The 18,802-nt window shown below is 39.7% G+C and overlaps 1 protein-coding gene across 1 annotated transcript in view; it reads right to left on the bottom strand.

Annotated features, from left to right (window-relative positions):
* The window catches only part of FBXO9 (F-box protein 9), a 41,071-nt gene extending 25,198 nt beyond the window's left edge, over window positions 1-15,873 (bottom strand). Inside the window, exons 1-2 of the mRNA XM_059178268.1 lie at window positions 15,735-15,873; window positions 12,470-12,553 (exon numbers count right to left, since the gene is read on the bottom strand). Coding sequence (XP_059034251.1) covers window positions 12,470-12,553; window positions 15,735-15,737 — 87 coding nt within the window. The 5' untranslated portion in view covers window positions 15,738-15,873. The remainder of the gene's footprint in view (window positions 1-12,469; window positions 12,554-15,734) is intronic.
* Window positions 15,874-18,802: the final 2,929 nt, after the last annotated feature.

The following is an 18,802-nucleotide window of genomic DNA, read 5'->3' as shown; positions in this document are numbered from 1 at the left end:
AACCCAAGGAAGTCCACCCCAAGGCCCATAATTAAAATGGCAAAAAGTATAAAGAGAGAATCTTTTTTTTTTTATTTTTATTTTTATTTTTTTTTTTTTTAAAGATTTTATTTATTTATTTGACAGAGAGAGATCACAAGTAGGCAGAGAGGCAGGCAGAGAGAGAGAGAGAGGAGGAAGTAGGCTCCCTGCTGAGCAGAGCCTGATGCGGGACTCGATCCCAGGACCCTCAGATCATGACCTGAGCCGAAGGCAGCGGCTTAACCCACTGAGCCATCCAGGCGCCCATAAAGACAGAATCTTAAAAGCAGCAAAGAAAACAGTTCCATATGAGGGAAACGCCATCAGGCTATCAGCTGATTTTTCAGCAGACTTCGCAGGCCAGAAGAGGGTGGCATGCCACGATCAAAGTGCTGAAAGGAATAAAGACCTACAACCAATACTCTACTCAGCAAGGCTATACTCAGAACGGAAGAGAGAGTTTTCCAGATAGAAAAAAGTTAAAGAAATTCATCACCACTAAACCAGCCTTATAAGAAATGTTAAAAATAATCCTTTAAGTGGAAAGAAAAGGTCAGATCTAGAAGAATATTAACAGAAAAAAAAAATCACTGGTAAAAGCAAACATACAGTAAAGGTAGATAGGTTAAGCCTACCTGTGAAGCCAGCATGAAAGCTGAACTACTATTGTAATAAAATCAACTATATCTATAAAGATTAGGCAAGAGATACACAAACTAAAAAGATGTACAATAAGACATCATATACAAAGAACAGGGAATGGGTAAGGAAAAGTTAGTGCTTTAGAATGCCTTTGAACTTAAGTGACCATCAACTGAACACAGAATGGTATATGCACAGGATGTGATAAATGAATCCATGGTAACACACATGAAAAAAATAATGGAGACACAAAAAATAAAGAGGAAGGAATCCAAATATAACACTAAAGAAAGCTATCAGTCACAAGGGAAGACAGCAAGAGAAGAAAAAAGGAACAGAGAAAAGCTACAAAACCCAAAAAACAATGAACAAAATGGCAGTAAGAGTATACTTATCAACAAGTACTTTAAATGTAAATGGACTATATGTTCCAATGAGAAGACAGGGTGTTGAATGGATAAAAAGATAAGACCCACCTATATGTTGCCCAGAAGAGACTCACTTCAGAGTGTGAAAGATGGTGGCAGATTAGGAGGACACTAGGATTGCTTCATCTCTCGAATACACAACTAGATAACTATCAAATCAACCTACATACTTCAGAAACTGACCTGAAGACTGGCAGAACAAACTCCACAACTAAAGGTGGAGAAGAGGCAACATCAAAGATGATAGAAGTGTGGAGACACAGCTTGGGAGAGAAAGAGATCATGGGCACTGCACTGGGGAGGGAGTTGCAATTGTAGAGAAGGGCTAGAGACAGACTAGCACACAGGGGAGAGCACAGTGTGGACACTTGCTACCTAACTTGCTTATACCAAACCCCACCACCCCATGATCCACGGTACCACCCCTCCCATTCACAACTGCCTCAGTCCCATTGTGGCAGGCCCCCTCTCCCCTAGTAGTGTAGCCCAAACCCCTGCTCACACCATGTTTCCTGACCCAGGAGTTTTATAGGGCCTCAGTTCCGGTGGCGGTGGTGACAGTTGTCATTTCATAAGCAGACCAGAGCACACCTGGTTAAAATGCAACACATTCAGGCCAGGGACCAAACACTGCCCATAATAGCCAAAAGAGCCTCTGCAGACTGGCCTGAAGGATAAAGCGGCCAGAACACAACAGCAGAGTACACAGAGCACACACTGGAGACACTCCCTGAAGCACCAGGCCCTGGGGAACAGGAGACACTAGACTGCAGGGCACTACAGGACCTCTTCTTCATAAGGCCATCACCCTCAAGAATAGGAGACATAGCTGATTTTCCTAACACACAGAGGCAGGCACAGAGACTTAGACAAAATGAGAAGACAGAAGGATTTGTCCCAAATGAGAGAACAGGACAAGGCTATGGCCAGAGATTTAGGTGAAATAGATATAAGTAACTTGCCTGACAGAGAATTAGTAATGATCATAGAGATATAAATCGAAAATAAATATAAATAAATATAAATATTTAAAATTCAAAATAAATAAATATAAACATATAAATAGAGAATAAAGTAATGATCATAAAGATACTCACTGGACTCGAGAAGAGTAAAAGACATCAGTGAAGTCATTAACACAGAGATAAAGAATAACACAGAGATAAAGGATTTGATAAACAAAATGAGAAACACACTTGATGGAACAAACAGCAGCTGGAAGAAACGGAACTAGTCAATGACCCAGAAGACAGAGTAATGGAAAGTAATAAAGCTGAACAGAAGAGAAAAAAGAATTATGCAAAATGAGAAAGAATACACATTCTTTTCAAGTGCACATGGAACATTCTCCAGAATAGATCACATATTAGCCTAGAAAACAAACCTCAACAAATGCCAAGAAGAGTGGAGTCATACCATGCATCTTTTCTGACCATAACATGATGACACTAGAAGTCAAACACAAGACTTGGAAAGACCACAAATACATGGAGATTAAATAACATGATACTAAATAATGAATGAGTCAACTAGGAAATAAAAGAAGAAATTTAAAAAGTACATGGAAACAAATGAAAATGAAACACAACTGTCCAAACCTTTGGGATGCAGCAAAATTGGTTCTAAAAAGTAAGTTTATAGCAGTGTAGGTCGCCTCAAGAAGCAAGACAAATCTCAAATAAACAACCTAACCTTACACCTAAAGGAGCTAGAAAAAGAACAACCAAAACCTAAAACCAAAAAGAAGGAAATAGTAAAGATTAGAGCAGAAATAAATGATAAAGAAACTAAAAAAAACAACAGAACATATCAATGAAACCAGGAGCAGAGTGTCTGGCAAAAAAAAATCCATAAAATTGATAACTCTCTAGCCAGACTTATCAAGAAAAAGAGAAAAGATCAAATAAAACCACAAAGGAGAGAGGAGAAATAACCAATACCACATAAATACAAACAATTATGGGAATATTATGAAAAGCTATATGCCAACAGACATCTAGAAGAAATGCATAAATTCCTAGAAATACATAAACTACTAAATCTCAAAAAGGAAGAAAAAGAAAATTGAACAGACTAATAATTAGCAAAGAAACTGTATCAGTTAAAAATAAAAAAAGAAAGAAAGAAAACCTCCTAACAAACAAAGTCCAGGACCAGATGGCTTCACAGGGAATTCTACCAAACATTTAGTTAGCAATAATTGTGCCTAAGATAAACTTCATTGGCTTTAATAGTGCTGCTGCACAAAGCTCTACCAAACATTTAAAGAATAATACCTATTCTTTTTAAATTATTCCAAAAAGTAGAAGAGGAAGGAAAACTTCCAAATTCATATGAAGAGGTCAGCATTACCCTGATAACAAAACCAGATAAAAGCACCACTAAAAAAGAGAACCACAGGTCAATATCCCTGATGAACATAGATGCAAAAATCTTCAACAGACACCAACAAACTGAATCTAACAATACAGTAAAAAAAAATCATTCACCACAATCAAGTAGGAGTTATTCCTGGGTTGCAAGGTGGCTCAATACTTGCAAATCAATCAATGTGATACATCGCATCAATAATGGGAAGGATAAGAACCATATAATCGTTTCAACAGATGCAGAAAAAGCATTTGACAACGTATAGCATCGATTCGTGATTAAAATCCTCAACAAAGTAAGTTTAGAGATAACATTTGTCAACATAATTAAGGCCATATATGAAAACCCCACAGCTATATGGTCAATTAATCTTTGACAAAGCAGGAAAGAGTATCCAATGGGGGAAAAAAATCGTCTCTTCACAAATGGTGTTGGGAAAACTGGATAGTGACATGCAAACTAAGGAAACTGCATCATTTTCTTATATCCTACACAAACATAAATTCAAAATGGATTAAAGACCTCCATGTGAGATCTGAAACCTTAAAAACCCTAGAAAAGAGCAAAGACAGTACTTCCTCTGACACTAGCCATACCAACTTTCTTCTAGATAAGTCTCCTAAGGTAAGGAAAACAAAAGCAAAAATAAACTATTGGGGGACTACATCAAAATAAAAAGCTCTGGGGCACCTGGGTGGCAGAGTCAGTTAAGCGTCCAACTCTTGGTTTCAGCTCAGGTTGTGATTTCAGGGTCGTGAGAGCAAGTCCTGTATTGGGCTCCACACTAAGTATGGTGGCTGCTTAAATTTCTCTCCCCCTTCCCCCTTCCTTGCCCCTCCCCCATGCACTCTCTCTCTAAAATAAATCAATCTTAAAAAAATAAAAAGCTTCTCCACAGCAAAAGAAACAATCAACTAAACTAAAAGGCAACCTATGTAATGGGAAAAGATATTTACAAATGACGTATTCACAATTAAGAACCAGTTAGTGTCCGAAAAAGATAAAGAACTTAGAAAACTCAACACCCCCAAAAAACCAAATAGTACAATTTGAAAATGAGCAGAAGACAGACATTATTCCAAAGAAAAAATCCAGATGGCCAAAAAAGACATGAAAAGATACTCAAATCACTCATCATCAGGGAAATGCAAACAGAAACTACAATAAGGTATCACTTCACACCATCAGAATGGCTAAAATCAACAACACAAGAAACAGATGCTGGTGAGGACACGGAGGAAAAGGAACCCTCATGCACTGTTGGTAGAAATGTAATCTGGTACAGGCACTGTATAAAACAGTTTGGAAACTCCTCAAACAATTAAAAATATAACTATTCTTCAAGTCAGCAAGTGTACTACTGGGTACTTACCCCAAAAAATACAAAAACACTAATCCAAAGGGATACATGCACCCCTATGGCTACAGCAGCAATAATGTACAGTAGCCAAGATACAGAAGCAGCCCAAGTATATCCATCAATCGATGAATAAAGATGTGGTATAAATAGACACTGGAGTATTATTCAGCCATTAAAAAGAATGAAATCTTGGGGCGCCTGGGTGGCTCAAAGGGTTGGGCCTCTGCCTTCGGCTCAGGTCATGATCTCAGGGTCCTGGGATCAAGTCCCGCATCAGGCTTTCTGCTCAGCGGGGAGCCTGTTTCCCCCCCACCCCTCTCTGCCTGCTTGTGATTTCTGTGAAACAAAAAAATTAAATCTTTAAAAAAAAAAAAAAATGAAATCTTGACATTTATAATGACATGAATGGAGTTAGAGAGTCTAATGCTAAGTGAGAGAAGAAAAAGACAAATGCCATATGATTTCATTCATAAGTGAAATTTAAGAAACAAAACAAAAGAACAAAGGGGGAAAAAAAGAGAGGGAGACAAACCCTTACCTATAGAGAATTCTTAACTATAGAGAACAAAATGATGACTACCAGAAGGGAGGTGGGTAGAGAAATGGGTTAAACACGTGATGGAGATTAAGGAGTATACTTGTCATGATGAGCACCAAGTGATGTATGGAATTGTTGAATCATTGTATAGTATACCCAAAACTAATATAACACTATATGTTGTTGGGTTTTTTTTTTTAAAGATTTTATTTATTTATTTGAGAGAGAGAGAGAGACAGAATGAGAGAGAGCATGAGAGGAAAGAGGTCAGTGGGAGCAGACTCCCTGCTGAGCAGGCAGCCCGATGCGGGACTCGATCCCACGACTCCAGGATCATGACCTGAGCCAAAGTCAGTAGCTTAACCAACTGAGCCACCCAGGAGCCCATAACACTGTATGTTAACTAACTGAAATTAAAATAAAAACTTAGGGGCGCCTGAGTGGCTCAGTGGGTTAAGCCGCTGCCTTTGGTTCAGGTCATGATCTCAGGGTCCTGGGATCCAGTCCCACATCGGGCTCTCTGGTCGGCAGGGAGCTTGCTTCCTCCTCTCTCTCTCTCTGCCTGCCTCTCTGCCTACCTGTGATCTCTCTCTGTCAAATATATAAATAATAAAATCTTTTAAAAAAATAAAAAATAAAATAAAATAAAAACTTTAAAAAATCAGACTATAACCCAAAAAAAAAAGCCTATTTGTTTTCCAAAATCTATTTTATGTAATAGGATTAAACTGTTACCAAAAGAAAAAATAATTTATTCAGCTATGAAGATGACAACAAAACACAATAGCCAAGGCTGAGAGCTTTAACAAGTTTCAACTTCCATGTGCCAGTATTTAATTCACAGTGTATCTTCCCTTTTTTACAAAAATAATTTGTAAGAATAAAATAAAAAGTGTGACAGAAGTATTTAGAGATAAGTCAATGAAGTGTATCTTTTATTTATCTATTGTCTGTTTTAGTCAGTAAAAAAAAAACCTTTTATCTGAGGACACATACCAACTAAAAGTGAAGGGAGAGAAAAATACATACAATGCAAATGGAAGGGGGGGAAAGAAGCAATACCTGTAGCAGACAAAACAAACTTTAAAATGAAGACTGTAGTAAGCGGCAAAGAAAAGTACTACGTAGGGCACCTGGGTGGCTCAGTGGGTTAAAGCCTCTGCCTTCAGCTCAGGTCATGATCCCAGGGTCCTGGGATCGAGCTCCACATCGGGCTCTCTGCTCAGCAGGGAGTCTGCTTCCCTTCCTCTCTCTCTTTGCCTGACTTTCTGCCTACTTGAGATCTCTGTTTGTCAAATAAATAAATAAAAATCTTTAAAAAAAAAAAGAAAGAAAAGAAAAGTACTATATAATAGTGTGAAACGGATAAAAGGATCAATCCAAAAAAGATATAATTACAAATACCTATGCATCCAATATAGGAGAACTTAAATATATAAAGCAAATATTAACATAGAAAAAATGGACAGTAACACAATAATAGTAGGGGATGTGAACACCTTATTTACATCAATGGACAGATCATCCAGATAGAAAAACAGTAAGGAAACAAAAGTCAATCAACAACAACAACAAAAAATCAATCAACACAGGAGACCAGCAGGACTTAACAGATACATACAGAACATTTCAACCAAAATCTATTGATTTTGTATGTTCTGTATGTATCTGTGAAGTACAATCTGTTAAGTTCTATATGTATCTGTATAGATTTTCATGTGTAAATGAAATGCCCTCCAAGACCAATCACATGCTAGGCCACAAAATAAGTCTCAATAAATTTGAAAAGTTTGAGAGAGTTACCAGAGGAGAGGTGGATGAGAGGATGGGTGAAACAGGTGATGGGAGTTAAGGAGTGGACTTGCTCTCGTGAGCACTGGATGATGTCTGAAATTGTTGAATCACTATATTATACACCTGAAACTAATATAATACTGTACATTAACTATGTTGGATTTGAAATAAAAAATAAAAAAATAAAATGCCTGAAATTATTATCAAGCATTTTCTCTGACCACAACACTATGAAACTAGAAATCAGTTACAAGGGAAAAAAAGGGAAAATAATAACCACATAAGGGACTAAATAACACATGACTAAACAACCAACAAATCAACAAAGAAATCAAGGAGGAAATAAAAAAAATACATGGGAGACAAATGAAAATGGAAATACAATGGTGTAAAATCTTTGGGATGCAGGTGAAAGTAGTTCTAAAAGGGAAATTTATAGTGATACAAGTTTCTACTCAAGAAATAAGACAAATCTCAAACAATCTAACCTGACATCTAAAGGAACCATAAAAAGAACAAAGCCCACAGCTAGTACAAAGAAGGAAATAATAAAGATCAAAGCAGACATAAATGAAACAGAGTAAAAAACCAATAGAAACAATTAATGAGATGAAGAGCTGGTTTTTTGGGGGGGAAAAATTGGCCAGACTCATCAAAACAAAAACAGAACTCAAGTAACTTCAGAAATGAAGGAGGAGAAATAATAACGGACACCAAAAAAATACAAAGAATTGCAAGATAATATTATGAAAAAGCATATGCCAAAAATTGGACAACAAGTAGAAGAAATGATAAAGTCCTAGAAAAATACAGTCTTTAAAACTGAATCAAGAATAGAAAATTTGAACAGATCAATTATCCTAACACATTTGATCTGGTAATCGAAACACTCCCAACAAACAAAAGTCCAAGACTAGATGACTTTTCAGGTGAATTTCAACCATTTTTTTTTTCCTATCAAGCGTTTAAAGAAAAATTAATACCTATTCTTCTCAAACCATTTCAAATACAGAACAGGAAGGAAATTTCCCAAATTTACTCTACAAGGTTGGCATTACTGTGACACCAACAAAGAAAAGGAAAATTATAAAAAAAAAACCTACAGGCCAAACTATAGGTCACCCGATGACCCCAGATGTACAAATCCTCAACAAAATATTAGCAAACTGAATTCAAAAATACATTACAAGGATCAGGCACCACAATCAATGGAATTTATTTTAGGGATGCAAAGGTCTGATTCAATATCTGCAAATCAATGCGATACTTCACTCTAACAAGAGGAAGTATAAAAACCGTATGATCACCTCAACAGATGCAGAAAAAGTATTTGATAAAATTTAGCATCCATTCACGATAAAAACTCCCTGAACAAATGGGTTTAAAGGGAACATACGTCAACATAATAAAGGTCCTATATAACAAACCCACAGCTAATACCATACTCAGTGGTGAAAAATCCAAAGCTTTTCCCCTAAGATCAGGAACAGGACAAGGATGCCCACTCACCACTTTCATTCAACATAGTATTAGAAGTGCCAGTGGCAGCAATCAAACAAGAAATAAAAGGTATCCATGGGGTGCATGGTGGCTTAGTTGGTTAAGTCAGTTGAAGTCTTGAATTTGGCTTAGATCATGATCTTAGCGCCATGGGATCAAGCCCCTGTGGCAGGCTCCATGCTGGGCACAGAGCCTGCTTGGGATTGTCTCCTTCTTCCCTGTACCCCCCAACACGTGTGCATTCTCTATCTCTAAGAAAAAAAAAAAAAGAAATAACTAAAAAATTATCCATATTGGTAAGGAAGAAGTAAACTGTCACTATTTCCAGATATATATAGGAAACCCTAAAGGCTCCACCAAGAAACTATTTGAGTAATAAATGAATTTAATAAAGTTGCAGGATACAAAATGAATATATAGAAATCTGCTACATTTCTGTACACTAAGAACAAAGTAGCAAAAGAGAAATTAAGAAGACAATCCCATCTGCAACTACACCTGAAAGAAATTATCTAGGAATAAACTTAACCAAAAGGTGAAGGAGTTATACTTTAAAAACTGTAAGATGCTGATGAAAGAAATGGAAGACAATATAAATAAATGGAAAGACATCCCATGCTCATGGATTAGAAGAATTAATACTATTACAAATGTCCACACGACCCAAATCAAATCTACAGATTCAATGCAATCCCTGCTAAAATATCAATAGTATTTTTCGCAGAACTAGAACAAACCCTAAGATTCATATGGAACGACAAAGACCCTGAAGAGCAATCTTGAGAAAGAACAAAGTTTGAAGAGGTATCATAACTCTCTGGATTTTAAGATATAATACAAAGCTACAGTAATCACAGCAGTATGAGACTGGGACAAAAACAGATCTAAAGATCAACAGAACAGAAAAGAGTCCAAAAATAAGCCCACACTTAAATCGTCAATCTACAACAAAGGAGGCAAGAATATGCCAGGGGGACAAGACAGTCTCTGCAATAAATGGTGCTGGGAAAGCTGGACAGCTACATGCAAAGGAATGAAACGGGACCACTTTCTCGTATCACACACAAAAATAAACTCAAAGATCTAAATGTGAGACCTGCAACCACAGAACTCCTAGAAGAAAACAAAGGCAGTAATCTCCTGGACATTGGCCTTACTAACATCTTTATGGATATGTCTCCTTAGGTAAGAGAAACAAAAACAAAAATAAACTAATGGGACTACATCAAAATAAAAAGCTTCTCCATAGCAAAGGAAACAATCAACAGAAAAAAGGCAACTACTAATGGGAGAAGAGATCTGCAAATAATCCAAAATATATAGAGAATTTATACAACTCAATACTAACAAAACAAATAATCCCTTTAAAAATGGGTAGGGGGGGACGCCTGGGTGGCTCAGTTGGTTAAGCGGATGCCTTCGGCTCAGGTCATGATCCCAGCGTCCTGGGATCGAGTCCCGCATCGGGCTCCTTGCTTGGCGGGGAGCCTGCTTCTCCCTCTGCCTCTGCCTGCCACTCTGTCTGCCTGTGCTTGCTTTCGCTTCTCTATGACAAATAAATAAATAAATAAAATCTTTAAAAAAAAAATAAAATAAAATAAAATAATAAAAATGGGTAGGGGGCGCCTGGGTGGCTCAGTGGGTTAAGCTTCTGCCTTCGGCCCAGGTCTTGATCTCAGGGTCCTGGGATCAACCCCCACATGGGGCTCTCTGCTCAGTGGGGAGCCTGCTTCCCCCCCTCTCTCTGCCTGCCTCTCTGCCTACTTGTGATCTCTCTGTCAAAAAACAAACAAACAAAAATACCTTAAAAAAAAAAAAAATGGGTGGAGGACTTGAATAGACATTTTTCTTAAAAAAAGACAATGGCCCACCGGTACATGAAAAGATGTTCAACATCTGGGCACCCAGGTAACTCAGTGGGTTAAAGCCTCTGCCTTCAGCTCAGGTCATGATCCCAGGGTCCTGGGATCAAGCCCCGCATCAGGCTCTCTGCTCAGCGGGGAGCCTGCTTCCTCCTCTCTCTCTGCCTGCCTCTCTGCCTACTTGTGATCTCTGTCAAATAAATAAAATCTCTAAAAAAAAAAAAAAAATGTCCAACATCACTAATTATCAGGGAAATGCAAATCAAAACATGAGTTATCACCTCACACCTGTCAGAATGGCTAGTATCGAAAAGATAAGAAGTAACAAGTGTTGATTAGGATATAGAGAAAAAGGGCACCCTGTGAATTGTTCCAACCACTGTGGAAAACAGCATGGAAGTTTCTCAAAAAAATAAAAATTGAAATAGCATACAATCCAGTAATTCCACTACTGGGTATTTATCCAAAGGAAACTAAAACAGTAATTTGAAAACAATACATGTACCTCGAAAAAAAAAAGTTATATGTACATTTATTTTTGTAGCAGTTTAAAATAGCCAAGATATGGAAGCAACCTAAAATATCCATCAATAGATAAATGGATAAAAATGTTATATGTATGTGTCAGTATGTATGTGTGTACATACACATAATAAATTATTACTCAGCACAAAAAGGAGTAAGATCTTGCTATTTTTGACAATATGGATGGATGTAGGTGATATAATGCTAAGTCAAGTAAGAAAAAGACGAATACTATATGACTTCACTTATATGCAGAATCTAAAAAAAAAAACTAAATGAACAGACAAAACAGAAAGATTCATAAATACAGAGAGGAAACAATGGCTGGTAGAGGGGACAAGGGGGCAAAGGGCAAAAAGGTGAAGGGGATTAAGAAGTACAAACTTCCAGTTATAAAATAAATAAGTCACATGGGGCGCCTGGGTGGCTCAAGTTTAAGCCTCTGCCTACAGCTTAGGTCATGACCTCAGGGTCCTGGGATCCAGCCCCACATTGGGCTCTCTGCTCAGTGGGGAGCCTGCTTCCCCCTCTCTCTCTACCTGCCTCTCTGTCTACTTGCGATCTGTGTCAAATATATAAATAAAATCTTTAAAAATAAATCTAAAAAATTATAAATAAATAAATAAGTCACAGATGAAAAGCACAGCACAGGGAATACAGCCAATGATACTATAATTACATGTAGACAAACGGTTTAAAAAAAAAAAAAAAAGAAAATCTGGGCACCTTGGTGGCTCAGTTGTTAAGCGTCTGCCTTCGGCTCAGTTATGATCCTAGGGTCCTGGGATCAAGTCCCACACTGGACTCCCTGCTGTTTCTCCTGTCCCTCTGCCTGCTATTCACCCTACTTGTAATCTCTCTCTGTCAAATAAATACATAAAATCTTAAAAAAAAAAAAAATCTGTAACACAGCTTTAATTTACATATTCTGTAAACCAATATGAAAATACAGTTAAGGGGCACTTGGGTGGCTCAGTGGGTTAAACCTCTGCCTTCAGCTCAGGTCATGATCCCAGGGTCCTGGGATGGAGCCCCGCATCAGGCTCTCGGCTAAGCAGGGAGCCTGCCCCCCCACCCCCCACCTGCTGCTCTGCCTACTTGCTATCTCTGTCTCTCTGTGTCAAATAAATAAATAAAATCTTTAAAAAAAAAAAAAAAGAAAGAAAGAAAGAAAATACAGTGAAATTCAATACAAATAAGAACCAATAAATCTTGGAGCACCTGCCTGGCTCAGTCAGAAGAGCATGCGACTTTTGATCTTGGGGGCTGTGAGTTTGAGCCCCATATTGGGGGTATGTACTTATGTACTTAAATACATATGTAATTTTAAAAAACAAAGAACTGATAAATCTTCATAAGGAAGACCAATTTTTGCTTATATGTGGAAAGCAATGGAATAAGAATTAAATATACACTTGAAGAAACATGCCTGCAGATCTGTTTCAGCAGGGCTTTCGTTTTCATCATCTTCTGCTCTGACAGTATCAGAATGACAATCTTCCTCAGCTTCTGCCTGAGGGGAGAAAAATCGGAAACAATCATCAGGAATATGGGAACATCAGTTTCCCTTTGTAATCCACATCTCCTTGAGCTACCTGCCCAATGAAATATTTAGTTGCTTCTCTCTAGGTATCTCCTTCACTGCTGAAGTTTAATGATTTGATACTTTAGTAATCCTGTAGAACAAACAACTTCACTGGGCTCTGGTTAAAATGTTCTAGTAGGTGATTTAAAACAACTTTGCTTCAAAAAATAACATGTAGCTGCAGCATAGCGTTCAGCAAATAGTTTGTTTTATGGATCACTTAAAATTTGACTATTTTTAGCCCATATTTGGATGTCCTTCCTTTTACATGACTGGCATGTTACCAATATGCAAATATGACTTTTGTCCATTTATTATTTTAAATGTCCTAGGAAAGCTCATTAATCAAAGACATGTAATAGTGAATGTTTTTGTAAAGAAGCCTGTTCTATTTCACAAACCCAGGCTTTTATATATTGAATTGATTTAAAGTGGAGTAAGACTGGACTAAAATTACTGTGCAATGGCCTGGGGCATTTAGTACAGGTTTCAGGTCAATTTCCTTGCATTTTATTCTTGTATTCTCAACATATGTTTGCTAAATTAAACTGAATTCTACCTTCCAGGGAAAATGACATGTTGCCTCAGGTCAGTGTGTTAGCTAACAGACTTATTAACAAATGGGACTTGCTCAACACATCATGTGTTCAGTCCCGTAATGTAGCAATAGGGGAAATAACCTGAGGGTCAGAAGTAAGAAATTATAAAACCAATTTCACTTGTTCCAAAGATGTAAGTTGATAATTGTAGATTTTCATTGTAGTTTGTTTCTAGGGTAAAAACATTTACACTAACACACATTTTTGAACCTGGTCACCAGATGGACGTGTAGTACTTCACAGAGCAACATAAATAAGCCCTGCTTCTTATCTCTGACCACCAGGCTCAGAGCAGAGGTGCCTTTAAGACTTGAACTGGATGGTGTAAGTAAATGCTAGGCACACTGTAAAGGACAAATTAATGAAAAAATAAATGAAAGAGGTCAAGATTCTGAATTGATTTCCAGAAAACTGGAAAATTGAAGCATGAATGTATTATCAAATATTTATTTTTAGTATCTAAGCTGGAAGCTTTCCTACTAATAGGAAAATAATAATGAAGGACTTTGAATTTATAGATCCCACTGAAAAGGCTCTTTCCATTCTCCAGTAAGAGACTAACTTAAGTACAGCTAATGTGTGGGGACCTGAGCTCTCTAGGGTATCCCCTTAGTAACTCAGCCTTCTAGCTCTGTCCTAGCAGTCATGCCTAAGTGACTTCTTTCAACAGCTTTCTCTGCTCTCTCCAGCATCAAGCTCTAGCATATGCTGCTTGCTCTCTCTACCTGGAATAATTTCTTCCTCATTTGGCTATTTCTCATCCTTCAAGGTCCCAGTCAGGGGCTATCCCAATAAAAAGGACTTTCTGGTCTTCTGAATTGCCTTTGTTTGCCTACAAAACTTGTGCTTGTATCATAGCATCTAATATTTGTATTAACATTTTGTCTCTTCCCTAGAGTCAGTGTGTTGGGAACAAGCATCAGTCATCTCAGAGGGCCAAATACATTGCTGGAGTTATAGTAAAAGCCTGACCAGGCCTCAGCTTTCACACCTGTAAAGAGAGGGTGTTGGATATGGGAACCTCTGAGGTCCCTTTTCATATATGAGAATCTATGATTAAAAGTTTACCATAAATGACCTCTGGTGATTTTATCTGGTTATACTGAAGATCTAATATTGTGCTGGGACTCTAAAATTATGCCAGGCTACTAGTAAGTGCTCAAAAAAAAAAAAAAAAAAATCCTAAATTAACCAATTGTGCATATCTCAAGGATGAGGAAAAGAAATGAGAAATCAATAATACAGAAAGCCATCTTCTCCCCTGAGTTCCTGTTATTATTGAATTCCAATCCTTTATTACTTTAATTCTGGCCGTATGATGACTATGTAAGTTGGGGGTTTTACTACATTTTGCCAACTCAAATGCCAACTGAGATAAATAGGTCCCCAGCTGTCACCCAAAGATTTTCACGTTATTTTTCATAACTGAGTCTGACATAAGCAGCACCTTTTGCGTGAGCAGTTCAACCGTCTCCATCATTTTACTCCTGTTTTACAAACAGGATTAACGAAATATAAGAAATTAAGTGCTTAATCCTGGTCAGAGAACCACTTCTGAAAGTTGAAGGGCACAATTACTGCTTTTTCTATCCTCCAGGTTAACTTAATACAATAAATTCTTTCAGTCATCCACTTATTCAATAAATAGTTGACTGTCTGCGATGAACTCATTATTCTGGTATCACTTCACACTTGATTCATTTAATCCTAGCTAGAGATTAGTTTCTCAGATGGGAAATTTATTCAAAGCCAAAGAAAGGTAGCACAGAGCAGAGACTACAGATTCCAGCATGCAAACAGTCCCATGGAATTTGCGTGGTCAATTTCTGGAGCTTAACTCAGTCCCTCTCCATTCGGTCCGCCCTGACGCTGCTCAGGCCCTCACCGCTCTGAGGTGAGACATAATCTCTCTGATCCCACCCAGCCAGGACCGCCTGCCAACATCCCACCCTCGGCAATGACGCGTCACGGGGCAGGTGCGTCCCAACCCCAGGACTCCCTAAAGGATCTGAACGGCTTCTCCGTGGGTACTGCTTTCCGGAGGGGGAATAAATCAACAAGTGTCTCCGTTTGCCAAGGCTTCCCTCCCCCCTTCCCCGCCCGCCAGTTTCAGACCTGCTACGGCTCACCTCAACCTATCCTTATTGCTTTGGATAAAATCCCTAGAGGAGAGTAAGACTGGCTCGCTGTCCTCAGCGAACCAAGAAAAGGCATTCTTCTCTGCTCTCCTGCACACCCGCTCTTCCTCACATCGGGTCCCGGCTACCGGGGGCCGCGGGGGGCTGGGGGGCGGGGGACTTCAGCTGGAAGGAACCTCGGGGAGCGGTCAGGGCTGGCACCCGCTCCACGGCCGCTCAGGCCAAGGGCCTTACAGTGGGTGGCGGCCGAGCAGTTCCCACTCCTCCCAGTCTCCACTTCCCGCTCTCTCGGGGCTCCTCCCAGGCCTACCCCCTTCCGCAGACCGCACTCCCGCCTCACAGTATCCCTCCCAGTCCCCCCTCCCGGGTTACCATGCTGGCGGGGCAGCCGGCCGCGGTCGAGGGGCTCTCCGCGCCCCCTCTGCACCGCTCCCCCGAGGAGGTGTGCTGGGTGTCCGGGTGTCTACTCCTGCCCGTCTGCTGCAACGGGGCTTAGCAGAGTTCTCGGTCGGAGAAGCGCACCAGGCAGCGGCAGTAACTGCGGGCCCGGCGTACGGCAGCCATCTTCGCGGGGCAGGGGGCCAGATCCGGGCGCGCTAGAGCCACGGCCGGGAAGTCGCGGAGCGGAGGGACGCCCGCTGCCAGCGGAGGCCGAGGACCGTAAGAACACCAGAGCGTCGGCGCTACTGGAGAGCCCCGACGCCGCGGCGTAGCTGCCCACTCTGCTGCGGAAACCTGTGCCGGCGCACTGAGCATGCGCAGTACCGCCACTGCTTGCGTGCGCCTCACGGCTCACCTGCCCCGCGCGCGCCACCTAGTGGAGGGGTCGGTGGCGTGGGCCTACTGCGTGCGCGACGCGGAATTGGCAATCGGGTCACCAGTTTGCTGACCGAAATTCAACCCACGGGTTTGTCTCAGGGACCCCTTATGCAAACTTCAACTATAATTATCTAAAAAGTGTTTATAACTGAAAATTTAGGGTTGAGACCCAAAGGCGAACAACCCTTCAAGAGCATTGAACTTGGTGCTCCGGGAGATCGCCAGTACGTTTTTCCGAGGTTGTCCAGAGTACCACGCCGGGAATGCGGGGAAACAGCGAAACTCCACTAACAGTCACAGGCTGTTAGAATGGCTAAACTTTCTGAAAGCACGGATCTGGAGGTTGAGGAAAAGACAGGCTCAAGAGAGAAGCAAGACAATATAAATGCCCCGCAAAGCATGTCTTACTATAGATCCCATCATGCAACCGGCGAAAGACGTTGGGGCTTCTAAGGCCCTGAAACCCGAGTCCTGCGGAGACGGCGCCCGGGAGGTACTCTGGGATTTGTAGTCCGCTGTTCTCGTAGAGTGCCGGAACTTATCCCGCGATACTAGCCCCACCTCTTAAAGCCCAAACACCTGACTTTGTTTCCTAAGAAGACACCCTTATTTATCAGGCAATTTATTATGTTTCCACGCTTTACATTATTTTCAGTACGGAAGTTTGCATGCTCTGTGAAAACCCACAGTCTTACAGCCTCATACCTTCATTTGGCAAACATTTACTGAGTTTCTACGATTTCTACCAAGTGTCAGGTACTAGCAGTGATTAGGTTTCCAAGACTGAGTTCATCGATCCCAGAGTTTACATCTATTATCCATTATTTTATTCTGGAGATACTAGAAATGCAATACATCTTCGGCAGAAAAAAAAAGAGTAAAAAAGTGGGGGTGGGAGTAAAATAAGCTACCATAAGAAAACCCACCTGCTTTCTTTTAATATTAGGATCCACCCTTCAGATAGGTGTTTTTACTGCTCCCTAAATCAGCTACCTAGAAAAAGGAACTTCATGTTTAACGAAGGCCAAGAAACTTAACAGTTTTAATTTTTAAAGGAAACTTTAGTCTTTTAAGGATGATTTCCTCCCAATGACCTTTTTAAAATTAGATTTTGCAATTTAAATGGGTGGGAAGGTCAGATGTAAGGATTTATAATAGAAGAAAGTGATATGTGCCTCATGAACACAAAAAAATTAGTTTTGCAAATAAACAATGAGGTAATGAAATGTTTTCAGAACTACTCCATTTCATTAAACATGTTGAATGCTAATTTAAGATATCTTGGTTAATTAATACAGATTTCTATTCTAATTAATAATAAATCTTAAAATAATAAGTAGTATTCATAATGATAAATTAAACACCTATTTTATTAAAATGTTATATGGGGCACCTGGTTGGCTTAGTCAGTTAAGCTGCTACCTTCAGCTCACGTCATGGTGTCAGGGTCCTAGGATCCATCCCTAATCATGCTCTCTACTCAGCGGACAGCCTACTTCTCCCTCTTCCTCTGCTGCTCCGCCTGCTTGTGCTCTCTCTGTCAAATAAATAAATTAAAATTTAAATAAATAAAATGCTCTTCTATTTCAGTTACTAATATTCTATTTTAGACCAATATCCCCTGTATCCACTATACTTCAAGTTTGTATTATCCTATCATATTATGTTTACAGGATTATAATTTTCCTGACCTAAATCACATACTAGCTCAGTGGACCCTTGTTAAAGGTAGAACAAGAGAGTCCCTATATTTGCTGGGTAGACTTGCTTGGACAACTGGTAATTTTAGATACTTTAAAAATCACCTTTCGGGACGCCTGGGTGGCTCAGTTGGTTAAGCAGCTGCCTTCGGCTCAGGTCATGATCCCAGCGTCCTGGCATCGAGTCCCACATTGGGCTCCTTGCTCAGCAGGAAGCCTGCTTCTTCCTCTGCCTCTGCCTGCCATTCTGTCTGCCTGTGCTCGCTCTCTCTCCCTCTCTCTCTCTGATAAATAAATAAAATCTTTTTTAAAAAATCACCTTTCATGGGAGCAGAATATAATTTATTAGCTCACCCCTCTTGTCTCCCTATCTTTTCATTGACAAAGACTTTCAGTTTTCATTTACCATATGGTTTGGGTGTTATATAGGTAAACACAAAGACAGATAAATGTTATACATTTCCCAAGTGGCCAGATGATCCTTTCCCTTCTGGGACAGGAAATCTTGTGTCTTGTGGGTTTCTTCAATAGGGGCAAGAAGAAAGAGGGATTCAGGTCTTTGTTATAGATTCTATTAGGAAAAAACAATGCTGAGTTCTTAGAATCAAAAATAAAAGCAGGGAAAATCGATATGGTGATGAGCTGGAGAATCTAAACTCAGACAAAGATCCGCAGTGTGTAAATGCGCTATTGCTTTATTGATTAAAATTGTGTTGCTTATGGCAGTACGGGCATGAACACCAGAATTCTGGGAATAAGGCCCATCAGTCTGCTTTCACAAGTCCTCAGATGATTGTAATGCCTCCAACTAAAGTTGCCCCCTCCGCTATGGGCATTAAACTAGTTCTGAAAAATATAAAGACGTGGGGCAATTACATGAATTTAAATCAGGAGTCTTGAAGCAGTTTCTTGTCTCCAGGC

The sequence above is a fragment of the Mustela lutreola genome, chromosome 6 (assembly GCF_030435805.1).
Source record: "Mustela lutreola isolate mMusLut2 chromosome 6, mMusLut2.pri, whole genome shotgun sequence".
NCBI lineage: Eukaryota > Metazoa > Chordata > Mammalia > Carnivora > Mustelidae > Mustela > Mustela lutreola.
Note: the sequence above shows the minus strand (reverse complement) of the source record. Positions and strands in the feature narration are given on the sequence as shown.